Source organism: Pungitius pungitius, chromosome 9 (assembly GCF_949316345.1).
Source record: "Pungitius pungitius chromosome 9, fPunPun2.1, whole genome shotgun sequence".
NCBI lineage: Eukaryota > Metazoa > Chordata > Actinopteri > Perciformes > Gasterosteidae > Pungitius > Pungitius pungitius.
Genome location: NC_084908.1, coordinates 20,252,247 through 20,270,424, shown reverse-complemented (window position 1 = coordinate 20,270,424; position 18,178 = coordinate 20,252,247). Strand labels below are relative to the sequence as shown.

Sequence of the window (18,178 nt, the reverse complement as noted above, 5' to 3'; positions counted from 1 at the left end):
AACCAGAGACCAAACCATCTGAGGAGACCAGAGACCAAACCATCTGAGGCAGGAGACCTCCGAGAAGAGACACAACATATCTGGCAAAACACGATCTATTCATTGGCCTGGAAACATTTTGGAGACACATCCTGGAGGTCCTTCATGGACTGGAGATCTCTTAACCAAACAGATGTATCCCGTGTGATGGCCGAGGAGCGCAGCTGCCTCGTTGGATTTAAAGCTTATTTACAGTGAACGGAGGCGCCGAGCAGCAGTCTAAACGTTCTTTACGAGCAAGAGATGATGATGATGAGGCGCTGATGATGATGAAGCGCAATGTAATCGAAGAGAGAGTTTCCGTCGAGACAAAGACCTGACTCCAGAGCACCACATCAGGGTGAGTCCTATCTGGCCGGAGGGGGGGGGGGGGGGGGGGGCGGGGGGGCAGCAGGAGAAAGAACCGAGGGATCTTAAAAATCTCAAATCAAATTATGATTTCACAGAAATCGTGATTTGTCAGTAAAATCAACCCCCCCCCCCTCTCACACACGTAAAAGTTAAGGGGTCAGATTGAGTTTAAACTCAGAAGAATAAAAAAGACCAGAAGAAGAACAGATGGCGCGTGGAGTTCGTTTCACGTTCTTCACTCTATATAATACTAATATACTAATATAATGTGATACTAATTGATTGAAATCAAATTCCTCACTTTCTGGAAAATAATCGGAACATTTGTGATTTTGATCTTATTTTCAAAAAATACGAAATTGTTTTGAGTTTTGTCCCATTAATTAATGTTTGTCTGAAATAGTGCAACAATTAGAGTTCATGTGGAACTTTTATCATCTGTAATGGTGTAAGTATTTATTTAAAGATAATGACGATATAAACAGTAATTAAACATTAATATTTAACTAAACACGAGACATCAAATCAATCCTATAAAATGTAAAATATGTGTATTTCTCAAACAGCGTTTCTAAGATCGGACTGTTTTGCTGTTAACGGAGGCGAGAGGCGGAAGGGGTGTGTGTGTGTGTGGGGCGGGGGGGGGGGGGGCTGATAGGAGCTGATACGTCAGAAAGTTTTTCCTCCAGGAATCTTAATTGCTCCCCCCGGGGGGGGGGGCGCTTATCGGCCCAGGCCAGTTATTAATACGACACCCGCGATAAAGAGGACGGAGGGACACCGAGAGGAGCCGGCTGCTGCTGGACGGTGCAGCGGGGGGGGGGGGGGGGGTCATTATGGGGGACATTATGAACACGTTTCACCTGTTCGGATGTTAAGGTTGAAACTGAAGATACGTGAAAGAATGTCAACCAACCTCATGATGAGGCCTTCAGAGGCCGCAGCAGCAGACGGGCATCTCTGTGGCTCTTTGGTTACTTTGGGGGTCTGCGCGTCATCATTCGGTCTGTTTCATCACCTTTTGACCTCTTTAAGACGCTACAATTGTTAGCGTGATTCGTGTCATGGTGGTGATGTTTGGTCCATAACGTATACATGTGTTTGAGAAGAGGTCCCGCGATCACCCGTTGACCCGTTGACCTCGGCTCTCACGTGCTTCTCATGGATGGGACAGGAGGTCCGAATATGCACACACCCCCAAAATACAATCAGGACGTGAGCAAACGTCGACTACGCCCCCCCCCCCCCCCGCCTTCCCTCCGTCTCCAGAACCCCCAAATGCTTCCCTCCCAGCCTATACACGCACTTTCCATTTCGCACACCCCTCCCCCTGGCACTACGCTCCTTCGCCCCGGTCCAGACTCCCTCACAAAGCCCGACGTCGCGCGTGTCACAGAGGAGACCCGCACGTTCCTCCCGCGCTCCACGGCGATGAGGGAGTCCAGAGGCCCGACGCACCTCCAGCTCCTGAAGAAACGGCCCCTGCGCGCAGCGTTCGGTTGAGAAGGAGAGAGCGCGGCGGGAGAGGGGCGCGCGCATGTTACTCTGCGGGCTCCATTTCCTCGGTGCTGCAGAGCCGGAGCTGGATGACATGATGCTGCAGAGTCCGCTCACCTCCACGCCGTTTTCTGTCAAGGATATCCTCAAGCTGGAGCAGCAGCAGCAGCAGCAGCAGCAGGCCGGGTCCCTGGAGCTCCACGGAGCCCTCACCCAGCACCACATGACGGGGTCTCCTCCCCAGCAGCAGCTGCGGCGGCATTTCCAAACCCCGGCGTCCTGCATGCTGGCCGGCTCCCGCGATAGCCCCCCCTTCTCGGACGCGGAGGACAACCTGGCCTACCTCAGCGCGCTGGCGGCGCGGGACGAGGACCGAGGGGAGACCAGCCTGTCCCCGGACCTTTACGTGCACCCGGGCCTGCAGGGGGCCAAGCTGGAGGAGCCGGAGAGCAGTGAGTGAAGCGCGGACAAAAGGCCACAATGGACACGTGTGTCAGTAATGATCAGAATCACACCAATAAGTCGACGCGCTGCAGGAAGGATCGTGAATAAATCAGCTGGTTTTAGTAAAACCGCCACGTTTTCAGCGCCTGAAAATAATCATTTGTGCGTTTAGCCGAAAGCCGAAAAGCAAACTGCTGCTTCGGCCGAGATACGAAACGTAGTCATTTTAAAATAAAATATGTGTAGGTGTATTTTAAGGTTAATTGTAGCATCAAACACAAAGTGAGCCAGATGGAAAGAAAATTATAAGCGGTATTGTGTCATTTCTAGAAATTGAATAATAATAAAACCCTTCATTCCACTAGTATTCGTGTATGTGTAAATATAACATGACCCAAAATGTGAAAAAAACTGCTTCACCTCAAAATGTATACATTTTAGAACAAATTGAAACAGCAAACAATTAAGGAAAATATTTTCCAATTCATCTTCCACCTCAGACGTGATCCCAATAAAGAGCCATCAAACGGTGCGCGTGCAGATGTCAAACACGTTCTAGTGGTTCAGCAGCGCGCGCTCTTGTTATGATGTGTGGACCATAAACCGACAATTAGTTTAAAGAGGCTTGGAAAAGAAATGACACCGCGAAGTAGCGCCGCTAAACAGAGTCAAACCAACTCATTATTCACAGCATTTAGAAAATGTCAATTTAAGCAGATCACAAAGTCACTAAAATGTAAAACACAAAATGCTAAAGTCTGTTTTTGAGCCCAAATATGTCGTGTGTGTTGCATTTATTTAATAATAATAATACTATATATACTAAAAATAATAATCTGAGAGCGTATTGTCACCTAAAACGTTTTTATTTTAGATTACATTTTTTGTCTTCAATAATAATATTCATACTCTCCACGTGACTCCCCCCCCCCCCCCCCCCCTCCACCCCACCCAGAGATCTGTGCCAGAGTGTCCCGCGCGGAGCCCTCGCAGGGCGGCCCCGACGACTCGGAGCGACCGCCGCCGAAGCAGAGGAGCCGGCGGCGGCCCCGCGTGCTCTTCTCCCAGGCGCAGGTCTTCGAGCTGGAGCGGCGCTTCAAGCAGCAGCGCTACCTGTCCGCGCCCGAGCGCGAGCACCTGGCGACCACCCTCAAGCTCACCTCCAACCAGGTGAAGATCTGGTTCCAGAACCGCCGCTACAAGTGCAAGCGGCAGCGGCAGGACAAGTCGCTGGAGGGGGTCGGGCCGCAGCAGCAGCAGCAGCAGCACCACCCTCCGCCGCCCCGGCGCGTCGCGGTGCCGGTGCTGGTGCGCGACGGGAAGCCGTGTCTGGGCGGGACGCAGAGCTACGCCGCCGCCGGCGCTCCGTACGGATCCAACCCGTACGGTTACAACGGGTACCCGGCGTACACGTACAACAGCCCCGCGTACAACACCAACTACAGCTGCACGTACACCAGCATCCCCGCCCTCCCCCCGTCCGGCGCCTCCAACGCCTTCATGAACATGAACTTGGGCAACGTGGGCGGCCTCGGCGGCTCCGCGCAGGGCCCCACGCACCAGGGCACCGCGGTCACGTCGTGCCAGGGCTCGCTGCAGGGGATCCGGGCCTGGTAGCTTCACCGGAACCGGTGTCTTTCTCTTGTTTCCCTTTTTCTACGGAGCTCTTATATTTTTGGTGAAAACACAAGTATTGTTCATATAAAGGATGCGAGTTGGGATTCACCTGAAATCTCACTCCCATTTTTGGCTGCTTGAACTGTAACAAAGCCGAGACTGCAGAGCACAAAGTCCGGGGGTCACACGTGACCATTTGGAGGGGGGGGGGGACATTTCATTTTGTGGTCGCACAATAATTGGTGCTCCAGCTTGGCACTGAGAGGACTGAAATGCACCGCATTTCTTCTTATTTGAACTATAAAAAAAGATTATTGGTTTTTTTTTATGAAAGGAAATGTTTTTTAATACTCTTTAGACTTTGGAGGAATTGAATTGCTGTGTTTGTTTTTTTTTGTTCGACAGATAATTGTTTTAGTCTATTTCACATCTATTCAAATAAATCAGAGAAATGGGAGAAACAAAGGTGCACGTGAGTCTATTCCTGTGGAAAAATAAACTGTGTCCTTTACATTTGGTCTTTGAACGTCCTCTGCGCTGTAATTACGGTAAAAAACGAAGCCAAACGGTCCCCCCCCCCCCCCCAAAAAAAGAATGTCCAAGTAATATTAATAATCCAATGAGTGAAGGGAATCAGACTCGTTGAGGGGCCGAGCTGCTGGAGGAGGCCGGGCCACAGGGACCCTTTGTCCCGGTGCCAGGCGACGTGAAAGGAGGAAGTTTTTCTCCATTTGAGGTCCTTAAAGGGACGCGATTAAGCACCAGAAATAACTCCGAGGAGCGAGCAGCAGCCGGGCCGGGGACACGGGAATAATGGGCCCTTATTGGGTTGTCGGACAAAAGGTGCGTGGTGGGCAGAGCCGGCCACTCAGCAAAGACAAAGGCGCACAGGGGCCGTGAGATTGACGTCCTAATATTCCCATTTGAGGGCCTTGGCAGCGGGTTATTCTGCGCGGAGAAGGGGGGGGGGGGAGGGGGGCGGCGGGGGGGGGGGGGGGAAATGTGGTCACTTTTGTTCCCCTTCAGGAGGCTTTTTTTTTTTTTGTTCGCGGAGAAAGGCTCTCCGAGAGCCCCCCAGCCGCGAGGCTTCGGGGGCAGCCGGGGCTGGAGGTGGTGGCAGCGGGGTGGCGTCTGTGTGAAAGAAGCCGGTCTTATTGCTACAAGTTTCACCATTTATCCCCATGTGGAACACTTTAAGGGAGGGGGGGGGCGCTTTTATTTCAGTGTTATTTCAGCTCAGACCGATGTTATTCTCACAGGTAACAGCCTGCAGGGATCCTGTGATTCACATGCATTTTACAGTAATTTAACAGGAACAGCGTGTCAAAGGTCCAAATTACAGACAAAAAGAAGAAAGTGCTGCGTTTTTATTGATTCAATGACCCGACACCGAACTGTATCAGTGGTTTTAGCGGCTCCATGAATTGATGAGTCCAACGGGCGATTTCCCTCATTCGTTTGAGTGCGGCTCATTAAATGTGACAACGCTTCACCGTTTTGTAATTTGACATCATTGGATTCTTGGAATTTTATTTCTCACTATTCCCAGACATCTTTTCGGCTAAAACATTTTCGTTTATTCGCACAAATAATAATAGAGGGGAACTAAAGGTGGTTTGAAAGGGAAATGTGTTTGGGAAGTTCTAATTATTCTCAATCTGAGGTCTAGGTGGCTATTAGCCTCAAGTGAGGCCTACACGTGATTACATGTGCAGTGAGTTTCAGACGGGACTCTGCTCCAACGTTAACGATGGGAACAAATCACGGCCACCTCATCTGCTGCATGATTGATGAGAACATCGGGGATCGCGGCAGTTGTGTGAAATCCAGGGAGGGGGACGCACCAATTGCTGTTTTTCTCTGCGCGTAAAAGTTCCTGCGGGCTGAGAACGCGTCGCTTCCCAAAAGCCATTCGTGTATAATTACACAGGAGCGGTGTCCTGATGTGGGGACACGAGAACAAACAGCAGGAGCCGCGTCCGGAGCTCGTTGATCCTGATTCATTGGGGATTCGTGGGAAACCGTGGAGAGGAAAACCGGGTCTCCTACAGGCCACCACGTCGCCCTGCGTCGTCATACAGCTCATTCCCCACCTCCGTGAGTGATTCAACGTCACACACATCTTGGTTCTCTCACTCCACTCCATTTCCAACGGACCAGAAGGTCCGAATTGGTTCTGGTGTCGTTGTTATCGGCGCGGATCTTCTCTTCGTGGCAGACAGTCGGCCTCAGATTGAGATCCGTCTGAGCTGTTAACCTTCTGATCTTCAGCTTGGGCCTGAAAACCCAGTCCCCCCTAATGCACCTCTCCCCCCCCCCCCCCTCACTAATGGGGATTAATTGAGAGATAAAGGGGGAGCTGATAAGCCCCGCGCCCCGAGGTGCTGCCCGGGACGCAGACTGAGGGAAGCAAACAGAGACGAGACACGGAGGCGTCTGCAGGTAAGCGCCTCACCTGCAGGGCCCACCCCCCCCCCCCGATGGTGACAAGAACAGCGGCACTGGCTACGACGGGAACCATACAGTAAACTGAAAAATAAATACACTAACATAGCTATTCAACCATCACAAACATATATAATATACAAAAATAAATAACAAAAATGACAAAAATATGAATGATGATTGTAAAAACTGCAACATTAATAATAACAATAATAATAGCACGTTGTTAATTGGCTTCTGAAATAAGGAAAACGATATTCATTATAACCCCAATAATAATAATAATTATATTATGAAGTTGAAGATTGAAAAATAATCACCACCGTGTTCCATCAATAAGAAACACAATCCTTTTGTTTCCTGCATTAAAGGAAGATATTTTCCTTTCTTTCGTTTTACATTAAAATAAAAAAATAAAATAAATGTATTCACTCAGAATCAGCGTCATTGTGAATTATTTTTTAACACATCACAGTCAAACTGTGACCTCAAATACAATTGACAGCGTTAACTTTTAGAGCTGTTCCTGTTATTTTGTCCACCCCATGGAAATGAGTTACACCAGTTATCTCTGAATCTAAAGCTGAGTTTAAACCCCAACATTTTTTTAAATGTTTATCTTGTACTCACATTACTGCTGTGTAAACTAAACCCACTAAAGCAAAAATAAAACATCAGGTTTCCTGTTTAAGTTTTAACATTTTATCTTAAGCACCAACACGTAAGTTGGGTTTAATTTCATGAAATTTGTCTCAGATTCTAAGAAATTAAAACAGCAACGTGCTCCATCCACAAACCTGCACTCTGACTCCATCAGACTCTGTGTTTAGACTCTTCATCTCTCAATCTGCCCTTTATGCTTTTCCTTTGTGCATTGAACACTGATTGCGGTGGTCTCAATTAAACGCACACAACACTCACAAAATAACACAGATCCTTTTGAATAAAGTCAAATGTTTTAATTGGATTTAAGTCTATTCCTGTTTTTATATTTAGGTGAAAAATAATCCCCAAAACTGTCTTGTACTAACCTTCCTATGTAAAAAAAGGGAGAGAAGGACTAATTATGCAATATGTTAGAACTACAGCAGACAAAATGTGTGTTGTTTAATTTGAAGCAGCCATGTTTAAGAGTGTGAAATAAAAGCTCTAATCTATAAAAAAGGGGCCAGCCACCCGCAAGCTGCACAGCTCAGATGTTTGAATGTCACACTTTAAGTTGTCAAAAAGTAACAATCATTTCAAAATAATGGCACCAGTTTGCATTGAGTTCCTGTGAGGTTCAAACAGCTTTTCTCTGCTAATGCTTCAGTCAAATCACTCCTTTGAGTCTAATAAAGAAGACAAGAAACCAGGTGTTGATGTTTGTCGTCTTTCGCTGAGTGTTCACAGGCTTTCTGTCATAACGCATGTTGTTGCAGGAGGAGCACTCGATGCTTCTCCTCCTCTCACGATGGACCTGTAAGGAGCAACACTCCTCCCACCAGAGGCCCGACGGGCCCCGACAGGCTGCCTCCACACACGGATACATTACATGCTATTATCAGCGCTGATGCTACTATAGCCGCACCTCGTAGCCGACTGACAACTTGAGACTTGACTTGGACTGTAGCCTAAAGACGTGAGACTTGACTTGGACTGTAGCCTAAAGACACGAGACTTGACTTGGACTGTAGCCTAAAGACGTGAGACTTGACTTGGACTGTAGCCTAAAGACACGAGACTTGACTTGGACTATAGCCTAAAGACACGAGACTTGACTTGGACTGTAGCCTAAAGACACGAGACTTGACTTGGACTATAGCCTAAAGACACGAGACTTGACTTGGACTATAGCCTAAAGACACGAGACTTGACTTGGACTGTAGCCTAAAGACGTGAGACTTTACTTGGACTGTAGCCTAAAGACGTGAGACTTGACTTGGATTGTAGCCTAAAGACATGAGACTTGACTTGGACTGTAGCCTAAAGACACAAGACTTGACTTGGACTGTAGCCTAAAGACACGAGACATGACTTGGACTGTAGCCTAAAGACATGAGACTTGACTTGGAATGTAGCCTAAAGACACGAGACTTGACTTGGATAGTAGCCTAAAGACACAAGACTTGACTTGGACTGTAGCCTAAAGACGTGAGACTTTACTTGGACTGTAGCCTAAAGACACAAGACTTGAAATGGACTGTAGCCTAAAGACACGAGACTTGACTTGGACTGTAGCCTAAAGACACAAGACTTGAAATGGACTGTAGCCTAAAGACACGAGACTTGACTTGGACTGTAGCCGAAAGACACAAGACTTGACTTGGACTGTAGCCTAAAGACACAAGACTTGAAATGGACTGTAGCCTAAAGACACGAGACTTGACTTGGACTGTAGCCTAAAGACACGAGACTTGACTTGGACTGTAGCCTAAAGACACGAGACTTGACTTGGACTGTAGCCTAAAGACACAAGACTTGACTTGGACTGTAGCCTAAAGACACAAGACTTGAAATGGACTGTAGCCTAAAGACACGAGACTTGACTTGGACTGTAGCCTAAAGACACAAGACTTGACTTGGACTATAGCCTAAAGACACGAGACTTGACTTGGACTGTAGCCGAAAGACACGAGACCTGACTTGGACTATAGCCTAAATACATGAAACTTGGACTTGTTCATCAATTACTTGACTTGACCGTATAGGCTAAGTTTACACATTTGATTTTAGCTCTGATGCAGATTTTGGAGATCACTAAGACAAGTTTCCCAGGTAAGTAGAAGATCTGGGAGATCAGTCTAAGAATAGATGAAAGTTCTCGAAGGTTCAACGGAAGACGGAACAAAATTGAAATAAATATGTTGGTTTTTTTCTTGGCAAGAGTAGAAAAAGTTTCAAGTTTCAAAATGAATCTGATTTAGGATCCGGTTCTGGTGAAACCATATGACATCGTGCAGGTTCACCAGGACCTCCTTCAGCAAATTTCCTCGCAGTCCTCCGTGGACAGACCCGGACTAGACCCAACAACATCTAGACTAAATTAAAGCTTCTTGTGACAAACCTTTCCTCCTCCGTTGGGTCGGGAGTGAGAACTGCTCCCCAGAGGAGGAATACTGTGCAAACGTTAAAGAACCAACAACAGCTTCCTCCATTTCCCAAGTTTCTGTTCCATGAAGAGAGTTGACCTCCGCACTGAAGATGTGTAGACACATCCACTTCCCTCCAGTGATCCAATTTGGAGTTTGCAGTGATAACTCACAACTTCTAAACGGATCTGGGGACATTAATGTCGGTGTTATCGAGCGTTGAGGCGACGAAATACGGTTGAATCCCAAAGAGACATTTTTGATCCTTTCAATTATCGGTGCTTAAGAACTTAAGAGCGGTCTGTTGCCGTTTCATACATCGTGCACTAGACTAGACCCATAAACTGTCAAATGGCCTGCACCGTTATGTGTCCTGACTCTGCGAAACGTCCCCGTGGACAGCAGCCTGTGGGAGTTTGGCCCTTAGATGAGATATCCACCAATTGAAGATGTGACACATGCAGGCTTTAGTGCAAAGTGCTCTTCAGAGGCTGCTCAGTGTCTTCTGAGTCAGCTCACACGTAACGCTCGCTGACGTCAACCTAGCAGATTTCACAATGGACGTGGATGTTTGGAGATGTCTTCTTTAACTGGTTTCCCGTGTCCCGGGGACGGGGAGACGGGAGGACGTCCGCGGCCAAAACCAGAACTCGTCCATCAACCCCAGATATCTAAATATTTACCCCGCGGTCCACATTTATCCGCTGGCCGCTGCAGCTTTCTGGGTCGAAAAAACGTGATGTTTTCTGGGAAGAAACAGGAGTTTTGCGGTGTTTATTCAACGCGACCCACACAGATTTATCCCAAACTGTCAGGCTTTGCAATAACACACATAAATTGCAGTTCGCGTCTCACCGAAAATCATTAGAGCCATTAATTTGAGTTCTGCACCAGCTGGGAAAACCTGGGCAGGGAAAAGGTTGTTAGCTCCTGTCAGCCGAGGAGTCGAACCAGCAAGACAGGATCTCTGCAGCAGATTATGAGACCTGCTCATGGTATCCTTGAAAAAAATGTTAATTACCCCTCCTAAATGTGGGAAGATTGATAATAATTAAAGAGAGAACTTGTGTTGGTTAATAATTTAAATATAACTTGTGTAAATATGCACTAATTCAAAGAAGAAGACATTTCAAGGAGACCAAGTATTCTCACAATGCGTTGGATTCTTTATTATCGCTTGCATTAAGGGTATATTTAATCTACACCATCATACCTTTAGGACATTTTTGCCTATGTGTATAATAATTCCTCAATTTTGTCTAACAGAATATTTATTATTGGAAAAAACAAAATAGTGTGATCTGGGAAGTGAAAAAGTGCTTTTTCTTTTGTTTTATCCACTGAAAGCTTTGTTAGATTTGTAACTTTTAACGACCATCGGGTTAGCAAAGCAGAATCAACGTGATATTCAACACAACTGTAGAAAAATCAAAAAATCTGTAAAAAAAAAAGATTATACTACGTCAAAAAATATTTTGAAAAGCCAAATATTTTTGACAAAAATTGTCATAGAAAAAAATAGTCCAAATATGTTGTGGAAATTAAAAATAAAAACAATTTGGTCAAAAATATTTTAGAAAAAAAAAATGTATCTGACAAAATTCAAAATCGGTCTGGTGGAAGAATGTCATGGAAAACGTCAAAAATATTGAGTAAAAAGTCTAAAACAAGACAGGTTGAAAAAAATGTAATGGACAAAGAAAATAGGTGAAAAATGTTTTGAAAATAGTCTTAAAGTATTAGGTGAAAAAATGTCATGGAAAAAGCCAAAAATATTGGGTCCAAAAAAATTAGGTCGAAAAATATAATGGGAAAATAAAAAAAATTATAGATTAAAAAACCAAAAAACGTTTAGAAAAAAAAGATTTTCTTTTCAAAAAATGATTCCAAAAATATTTGAAAAAGAATATTAGGGAGAAAAATATGATGGAAAAAGAGTAGAAAAATAGTTCGAAAAAACTGCATATGTTAAGGTGGAAAATGTCGTCAGGAATTGGGACATTTATTGCCAAAGTATGTGAAGACATAGAAGGAATGTGACATGGCGGGTGGAGCGTAGGAGTTAAGTCGTCAAAGCAAAGTAAAAAAATCTTGGGCCAAAAAATGTTTAGGAAAAACTCAAAAAATGATACAGTAAGATATTTCTATTTATTTGTACAACGAAAGTAGCAATGGACCTCAGTCATTGGTCCCAGACTGAAACATCTCTAATGTTGGATGCTTTGTCCGTTTCGTACAAATATTTATGTTCCCCAGAAAACGACTCCTGGAGACTTTGTTTGGACATCCTTCATGTGCTTAGTGTTTAGTGAAATAACTAAAGCTGCTCAACAACATCAACAAGCTAACGCTGTCGTCGCCTGGTTAGCTTCGGAGCTAACATGACGTGTTAATGCCAGGGGGAAAAGACCCCTGAATCGCCAGGGCCCCCCCAAAAAGGTTCTTCCTCTGGTGATCCTGAATGTTCACCCAATCTTTCGGAAAGATTTGGTCCTTGATCAGTGGGATACGAGGAGCTTTGTGGCCGGTTGTTACCTCCGTGTAGGTACGATAGAAAGAAGACTTTGTGAACCCCAGCGGTGAAAGTTGGGCCTCGTGTGAAGTTTGTACCGATCCACGCCATCATCTGCAGGCAGAGATTTACTGGTCTCACACACACACACAGCGACCCCCCCCCCCTGGGTAGCCGGGGGATGTTGAAGGCAGGTTGGGTTACTGACACCTCGTTTATCTTAGTTTTTCCCTCCTCTCACACACACACACACAAAGTTGACCTTGGCCCCAACCTGCTGCCATGCGTCGGGGGCCATGACCTCACACGCAGGGACCTTTCCTCACCGACTAAACGGATCTTCTTACGTTTCAGGGAACAAGAGGTTGGGGGGGGGGGCGTAAGGTTAGACGAGATGAAAGCCTTGTAGCTTGTAGGCTGGGGGGGGGTGGGGGGGGCCTTGAGTGAAGGTGCTGCTTTCTGTGCCAACGGGAAGCCGCCGAGGACACAAAACTTCCTGCTGATCCTTCTTTGTGCAGCGATTGTGTTTGTGTGTATAAACTATATATATATTTGTATATTCATTTGGCCTTTGAGTCTTTAAATATATTCACTACAGGTTCAAGTTTAGATGTGGCTTCATTCATTCAATAAAGAATAATTTTAGAAGCAATTCATGTTTTAGTGATTTTTTTTTTTTTTTACACAAATACTTCCAAGCAAAAGTGATCTAACAGTTATTTTTTAGACTACTGAACGTAGTTTTTGAGGCGATGCGTTGGGTCCTGCACTGAGAAGCTGTCTGGTGAGTGTGTGAGGGAGAAGGAAGACCAGGAGCCCAGGTAAGTTCTCTCTTTGCGAGCCAGCACCAAGAGAAGACCCTGCTTCTGCGAGGAGCCGCCTCACCACTTTATTTACAGTTTTGTCACATTAGTGTCATCGAGTCCCCGATGTTTGAACTCATCACGGACGACACATTCTTAAATACCCGTCACCCATTGGATCCGTACGGTCAGTTTGAATTCATAATAATCAACCTTCTGCTTTGTGGACAAGATCAAGACAATTTGAATAACTGGACATAAAGGCTCATTTAAAAACAAAGCCCAGTAGAGTTCCAGTTAATATATATATTTACTGTATATTATGTACAATGTCATCCTCTCTTAGGAAACATTACATCTCTGTAGTAGTTGTGCGTTTGATGTGAGCGGCTAACTTAAGGCAGGCGGACACGTTATCCCACTTTCTTCATCTCAAGAAGTCACTTTAAGTGCTATTTGTACAAAACTAAAACTACAGAGTGAACAGAAATCCTTCTTTGATGCTGCATCAGTTTTTGCTGCACTTAATCTTGATGGGTAGAACAAAAGTGCGCCCCCCTGTGGCCAGACGGCGGCATGTCATGATGCTAGAGGTGCGGTTAAGGAGTTAAGGAGGGGGGGGGGGGTTTGCTTTTACTCCGGGTGACTAAATGACAAATAACGTTTTTGGGGACCAAAGGAGGGGGCGGGTCCTCCTGCATTAACAGACATTCCATCAAGTAATCACATTCGTACGCGGATCACACGGCATCAAACATCTCCGTGAACCAAAGCCCCCGCGGCGCTTTGACCTCGACCACCGGCCGCCTCATTTGGCGCCGTCTCGATCTCCTCCTCGCTGCCGGCTGCGCTGGTGCTGCCGCTCCGTGATGACGTACTTGAAGAACTCGTAGACGGACCAGCTGATGGCCGTGGAGGGCATCTGGTAGATGATCCGGGCGTGGACGCCCTTGAAGAAGGCCGCCGCGCCCCCCGTCCGGTACACCGTCCGACAGGCCTCGCCGAGGCCCGAGATGTGGCGGCCGCCGGGGGCCGAGGGCGCGGCCGGCAGCAGGTGCACGGCCTGCGCCTCCTGCGTGTTGAGGAGGGTCTTGCAGACGTCGAGCGGGGTGGTGGCGGCGGCGGCGAGGGCGCCGGCCAGCGCGCCCGACGCCACGTGGGAGGACGGGTTGTACTGTCTGTGCGGGTTGAGCAGCTCCTGGAGGTACTCGTAGGTCATGAAGTGCAGCGCCTGGAAGGGCACGTTCATGGTCAGCTGCGTGGTGTAGCTGCGGTAGAACGCCGCCGGGCCGTCGCGCCTCAGCAGGGAGCCCACGCAGTCCAGCACGCCGCGGTACGGAGAGTTGAACATCTGCATCCGCTGCTTCACGACTGAGGGGCGACACGCGGGAGACGAGGGTCAAGGGAGGAATAGAGGGAAGGAAGGAAGGAAGGAAGGAAGGAAGTAAACAGTCTAAAAAAAACTATTTTCTTAATACAGTTAATGTTGTGTAGAATATCTATACTAGAATAAATATATTTAGAAACATAATAAATGAAGCATGGGAATAAAACCTCTGGATCAATGACGAGTCTTTAGCGCCATCCAGTGTCCGGAGGGCAGAAGGACACCGCGAGGCGGCTCACTAACAGCTGATCATTGATGATCCATATTGTGTGATTATAACATCACGATCAGATGATTCACCTTCGCCCCACATATTCATATTCACTCAGAGCCTGAACGCATCGCGATGTGACAGGAAGTAGCCTTCCTTTGTTAGCCGTTAGCAGCACTGCTAACGTTACTAGCGCTGCTCGTTCTCACATGATCAGAAAATTGAAGACAAGAAAAACATCAACAATGTCCTGATCACTGATTCGACTCAATATTGGATGGTCAGTAAAACTTTATTTCACACTGAAGGTCAACAGTTAGGAGCATCAGATTAGTCTGTTACACCACTAATGTTTGTAAACAAAGAAGTGTGTGTGTGTGTGTGTGTGTGTGTGGTTACCTTCAGCTGGGTTCATGATGGTGTCATGCAGCACTGTTGCTATGCAACCTGCTACTCCTACAGAGCAGAGAAAACGATTGTTTAAGCCTAAGCCTTCTTCATGTCATCAAACTGTCACCTTTAGATCCTTGAGGAGTCTTTTGAGCCTCGCAGGAGAAGACGTTTCCTCCTACCGTTTGCAAAGTGGCTGTTGGCGCCCGGGTGGATGGAGTCACTGAGCGAGAACTTGATCTTCTCGTAGCTGGCAAAGTAGAGCGCGTGGGCAGGCCCCGCCCCCACCGCCAGCACGTTCACGCCCCGGATTGGCCGCCACACGCCCTCCGTCCGCACAATCTGCCGCAGGGCGTCCATCACGCTGCTGTAGCGCGCCGCCGGCTCGGGGTGGAGGCTCTGCATGCGGGTCTGGTGCGAGAGGAACAGACAGCGATCAGACTCCTCACTCAGGGCGCTACGTGAAGAACGCACGGCGTGGAGTCGTGGCGAACCACAAACACGAGGAAGGAGCCGAGTGAATACAGGAAGTGGTGTAAAAACAAAGAACCCCCCCCCCCAACGTTCAGCCAGGGAAAACTCCACGAGATGATGAAATCAAAAGACTTTTCCTACCAGGGGGGGTGTCATGTATTAACAGGAAGTGAAGGAGACTTTGATGGATGCATGGAACACGTTGACAATACAAATATCGTGTACGTTCCCTCACCGGCCTCAGTCCGAATCAGACTGTTCCAAGAAGCAAAAGCACGTCTCTTTGTGCTCACGGACGCCATCGCCGTCGGCACGGCAACACGTCACTATTTTCTGTTTCCATTTCAGATGAAGCAGAGTTCTGTCTGCTCGTCAGTGACAGGAACACAAAGACGTCTATAATGAGGACGTCTTGTTGTGTTCTTTCTCTAAAGCACCAATAAGCTGGACGGGTCCAATAAGACACTATGTGTCCAAAGTCCTTTCCACTGATTTAGACATCAAAAGTCTCGGCGAGTATGAACATATGAAGAAAAAAAAAAAGCCAATACTGAACAATGCTGCGACAATATCTAAAATACATGTGTTATAATTGTACCAACATATTGGTGAGAAGAAGAGCTACGGTTGTTCCAGGCTTGGGAAAGTCCTCGGATGGACACGGAAACAGGAAACGGAGTCATGAATTACTGGTAAGAATGAACTAATAAATAAAACCTGTTTGCCAACAAGGAACTAAGAAGTCTTAGAGGAAGCTGCGCATCAAACATTACTGGAAAAAAAATAAAAACTTTTGTACTTCCTCCTTCGAGGCCGAAACGGGGCGGCCGGTCTGAAGGAGGAACAGGACACAGACGTCAGAACCAGAGATCCAGTCGGACCGTGTTGTTCAATGCATTCCTTGGACTCAAGTCATGTGACGCACACAAAGAATTCAAAGTAACGACCATTCTATGGTCATTTCTAAGTCATTTCTTTCTTTCTTGAACCTGCTGTAAGTGACAAACCGCTGTGGTAAACAAGAGGAAAGATCAGCTCATTCTGACACAGGACTGCAGTGAATAGTGGGAGGTAATCAGGGAGGAATCTGTTATTACAGAACTTTGTTTGACCCGTCACGGCTCCAAAAGGAACCAGCCTTCTTCTTCGTCTTCTGAACAACACAAGACTCTGTAAAGAGAATTCATGTCTAAACATAAAAACATCTATGATTTAAGTTTTGATTTTCTGTTCTCTCCGCCGTCCACAATTTGTCATTTCCTTCATGCGTAGGTGCTGCACTGCATTGTGGGACATTGGTGGTCCGAGACGGACCACGTGACGTCTCATTTTGTGCAAGACTACTCCTGACAAACGCACATTCAAATAAAAAAAAAATGGTGGTCCAACTGTGTCCACTACACTGTTGATAAGGTTTGGGGGTTTTCACCATTACATAATAATAGGGTCATAAACATCACAGGTGTGTCCTCTGTATTGATTTACACACACGACCTGTCAATCCAGGGTTGGGAGTCATTTCCCAGAATCCGAGGGCTGTCAACCTTTGATCTAGATGAGTGACAGAAGGAGTCCTGCATGTTAAATCATCTCCTTCTCTTCATGACCCCATCGCGCACATCCTCAGCGACGTCCCGCCGAACTCTCAAAAAAAGTATACCAGTAATTAAAGTAATATAAGAATTATAAAAGCCACAATATCCCTCTTGAAAAAGTCGATGTAACCATTTAAATAATAACTACGGGGGTAAAGTGTTGATTTAAGTAAGCAGTTTTACTTCACTAAACAGTAAAAAGTGTCCGATAATGGATGCTGCATGTTAGCAAAAAGGTAAAACTGATGCTAGCGTTAGCTAGCAGGCTAATGTCGGGAGCGTAGACGAAATGGTCAGTTTTAAAATGACTCAAAAATGAAATTACTGAAACGTCAGAATTCTGCAAACGTACTCACCCAGCTTGGTTATTATGGTCCTACTTTGACAACCTTGTGTTGCATTATTTTACGTTTATGTCATGCAATATAAGTTAGTTAAGTGACCTCTGTTAGCTTGGTTAGCTTGTAGCCTGACATTAATCGAGCTCTGGCTTGTATTTGGGCCTCCGTTAGCTCGGGGGTTTAACATTTAACATTTAACAGCCGTCGTCCGCGTGCAGGTGTGACGCGAACGAGGCATGGAGACCACTCGAATATGTCGTTTGAATACCTTGACGCAGTCGATGGGGTACATGAGGCAGTGCTCCATGATTCCAGCCACGGACCCCGCCAGCATGTGTGTGCTGGTGGACGCTCCTTGAGGCAGCCCTTCGTAGTCTATTTCGGGCTCCACAGAGGTCGTTGCCTCCGGAGTCAATCGATGCAACACCGGGGTGAAGTCCTGCTCCCCTGGTATTCTCGGCGAAAGAGACCCGACGAACCCTCCCGTGGCGTCCAGCAGCCTGCCGCCCATCCATCGAAGCTCTGCCCCGGCTGCGGCGCCTGCGACCCGGCTGTCTACCCCCGGGGTTTCCATGGACGTTCGCCGCGACACAAAACCGTCCGCTTCCACCCGAGATGCAAAAAAGTAGAAGCCGCGTCGTCTGTCTTGCGACCCGCCTGTAGGTGCAACTATCCCGGCAGCTCAGTTTGTATCCCGGCCGAGACGCGGAGTGTGGGCGAGTCGCTGCAACTGCGCGGCAGGCAGCTGTAGAGAGCCCGTGGACCCGCACGCCAGGCGGGACGGGCCTCGGTGGGTTTGCCGGTGAGTCACGGCAACAGCGGAAGCCTATTGGTCGAGCTGACTGTCAATCACTAGCAATCCCCTAGTCTGTCTGGAAATAAGGCGGGTAAACGAAGTGGGCGGGTTCTTCGGCCAATGTGGGGGTGGTAGATTTTATAACATCAGAAGGTCACGCGTATTTATGGGAAGTGTTTTAAACGGGACGTCCCAAAGTGGAATT

The 18,178-nt window shown here is 47.1% G+C and overlaps 2 protein-coding genes across 2 annotated transcripts; one reads left to right on the top strand and one right to left on the bottom strand.

The window, feature by feature from the left end:
* Positions 1-1,753: 1,753 nt before the first annotated feature.
* Positions 1,754-4,402, top strand: LOC119217996 (homeobox protein Nkx-2.5-like). Its single transcript, XM_037472112.2, has 2 exons — positions 1,754-2,339; positions 3,287-4,402. The coding sequence occupies exons 1-2, from the start codon at positions 1,928-1,930 to the stop codon at positions 3,946-3,948; spliced, it is 1,074 nt and encodes a 357-aa protein (XP_037328009.2). The 5' UTR covers positions 1,754-1,927; the 3' UTR covers positions 3,949-4,402.
* Positions 4,403-12,798: 8,396 nt separating this feature from the next.
* On the bottom strand, positions 12,799-18,177 carry LOC119217988 (mitoferrin-2-like). The gene is made up of 4 exons (XM_037472093.2): positions 17,446-18,177; positions 14,950-15,178; positions 14,777-14,833; positions 12,799-14,150 (listed from the first exon to the last, which is right to left on the bottom strand). Exons 1-4 carry the CDS (start codon positions 17,749-17,751, stop codon positions 13,588-13,590), a joined length of 1,155 nt encoding a protein of 384 aa, XP_037327990.1. The 5' UTR covers positions 17,752-18,177; the 3' UTR covers positions 12,799-13,587.
* Between the last annotated feature and the right edge of the window lies 1 nt (position 18,178).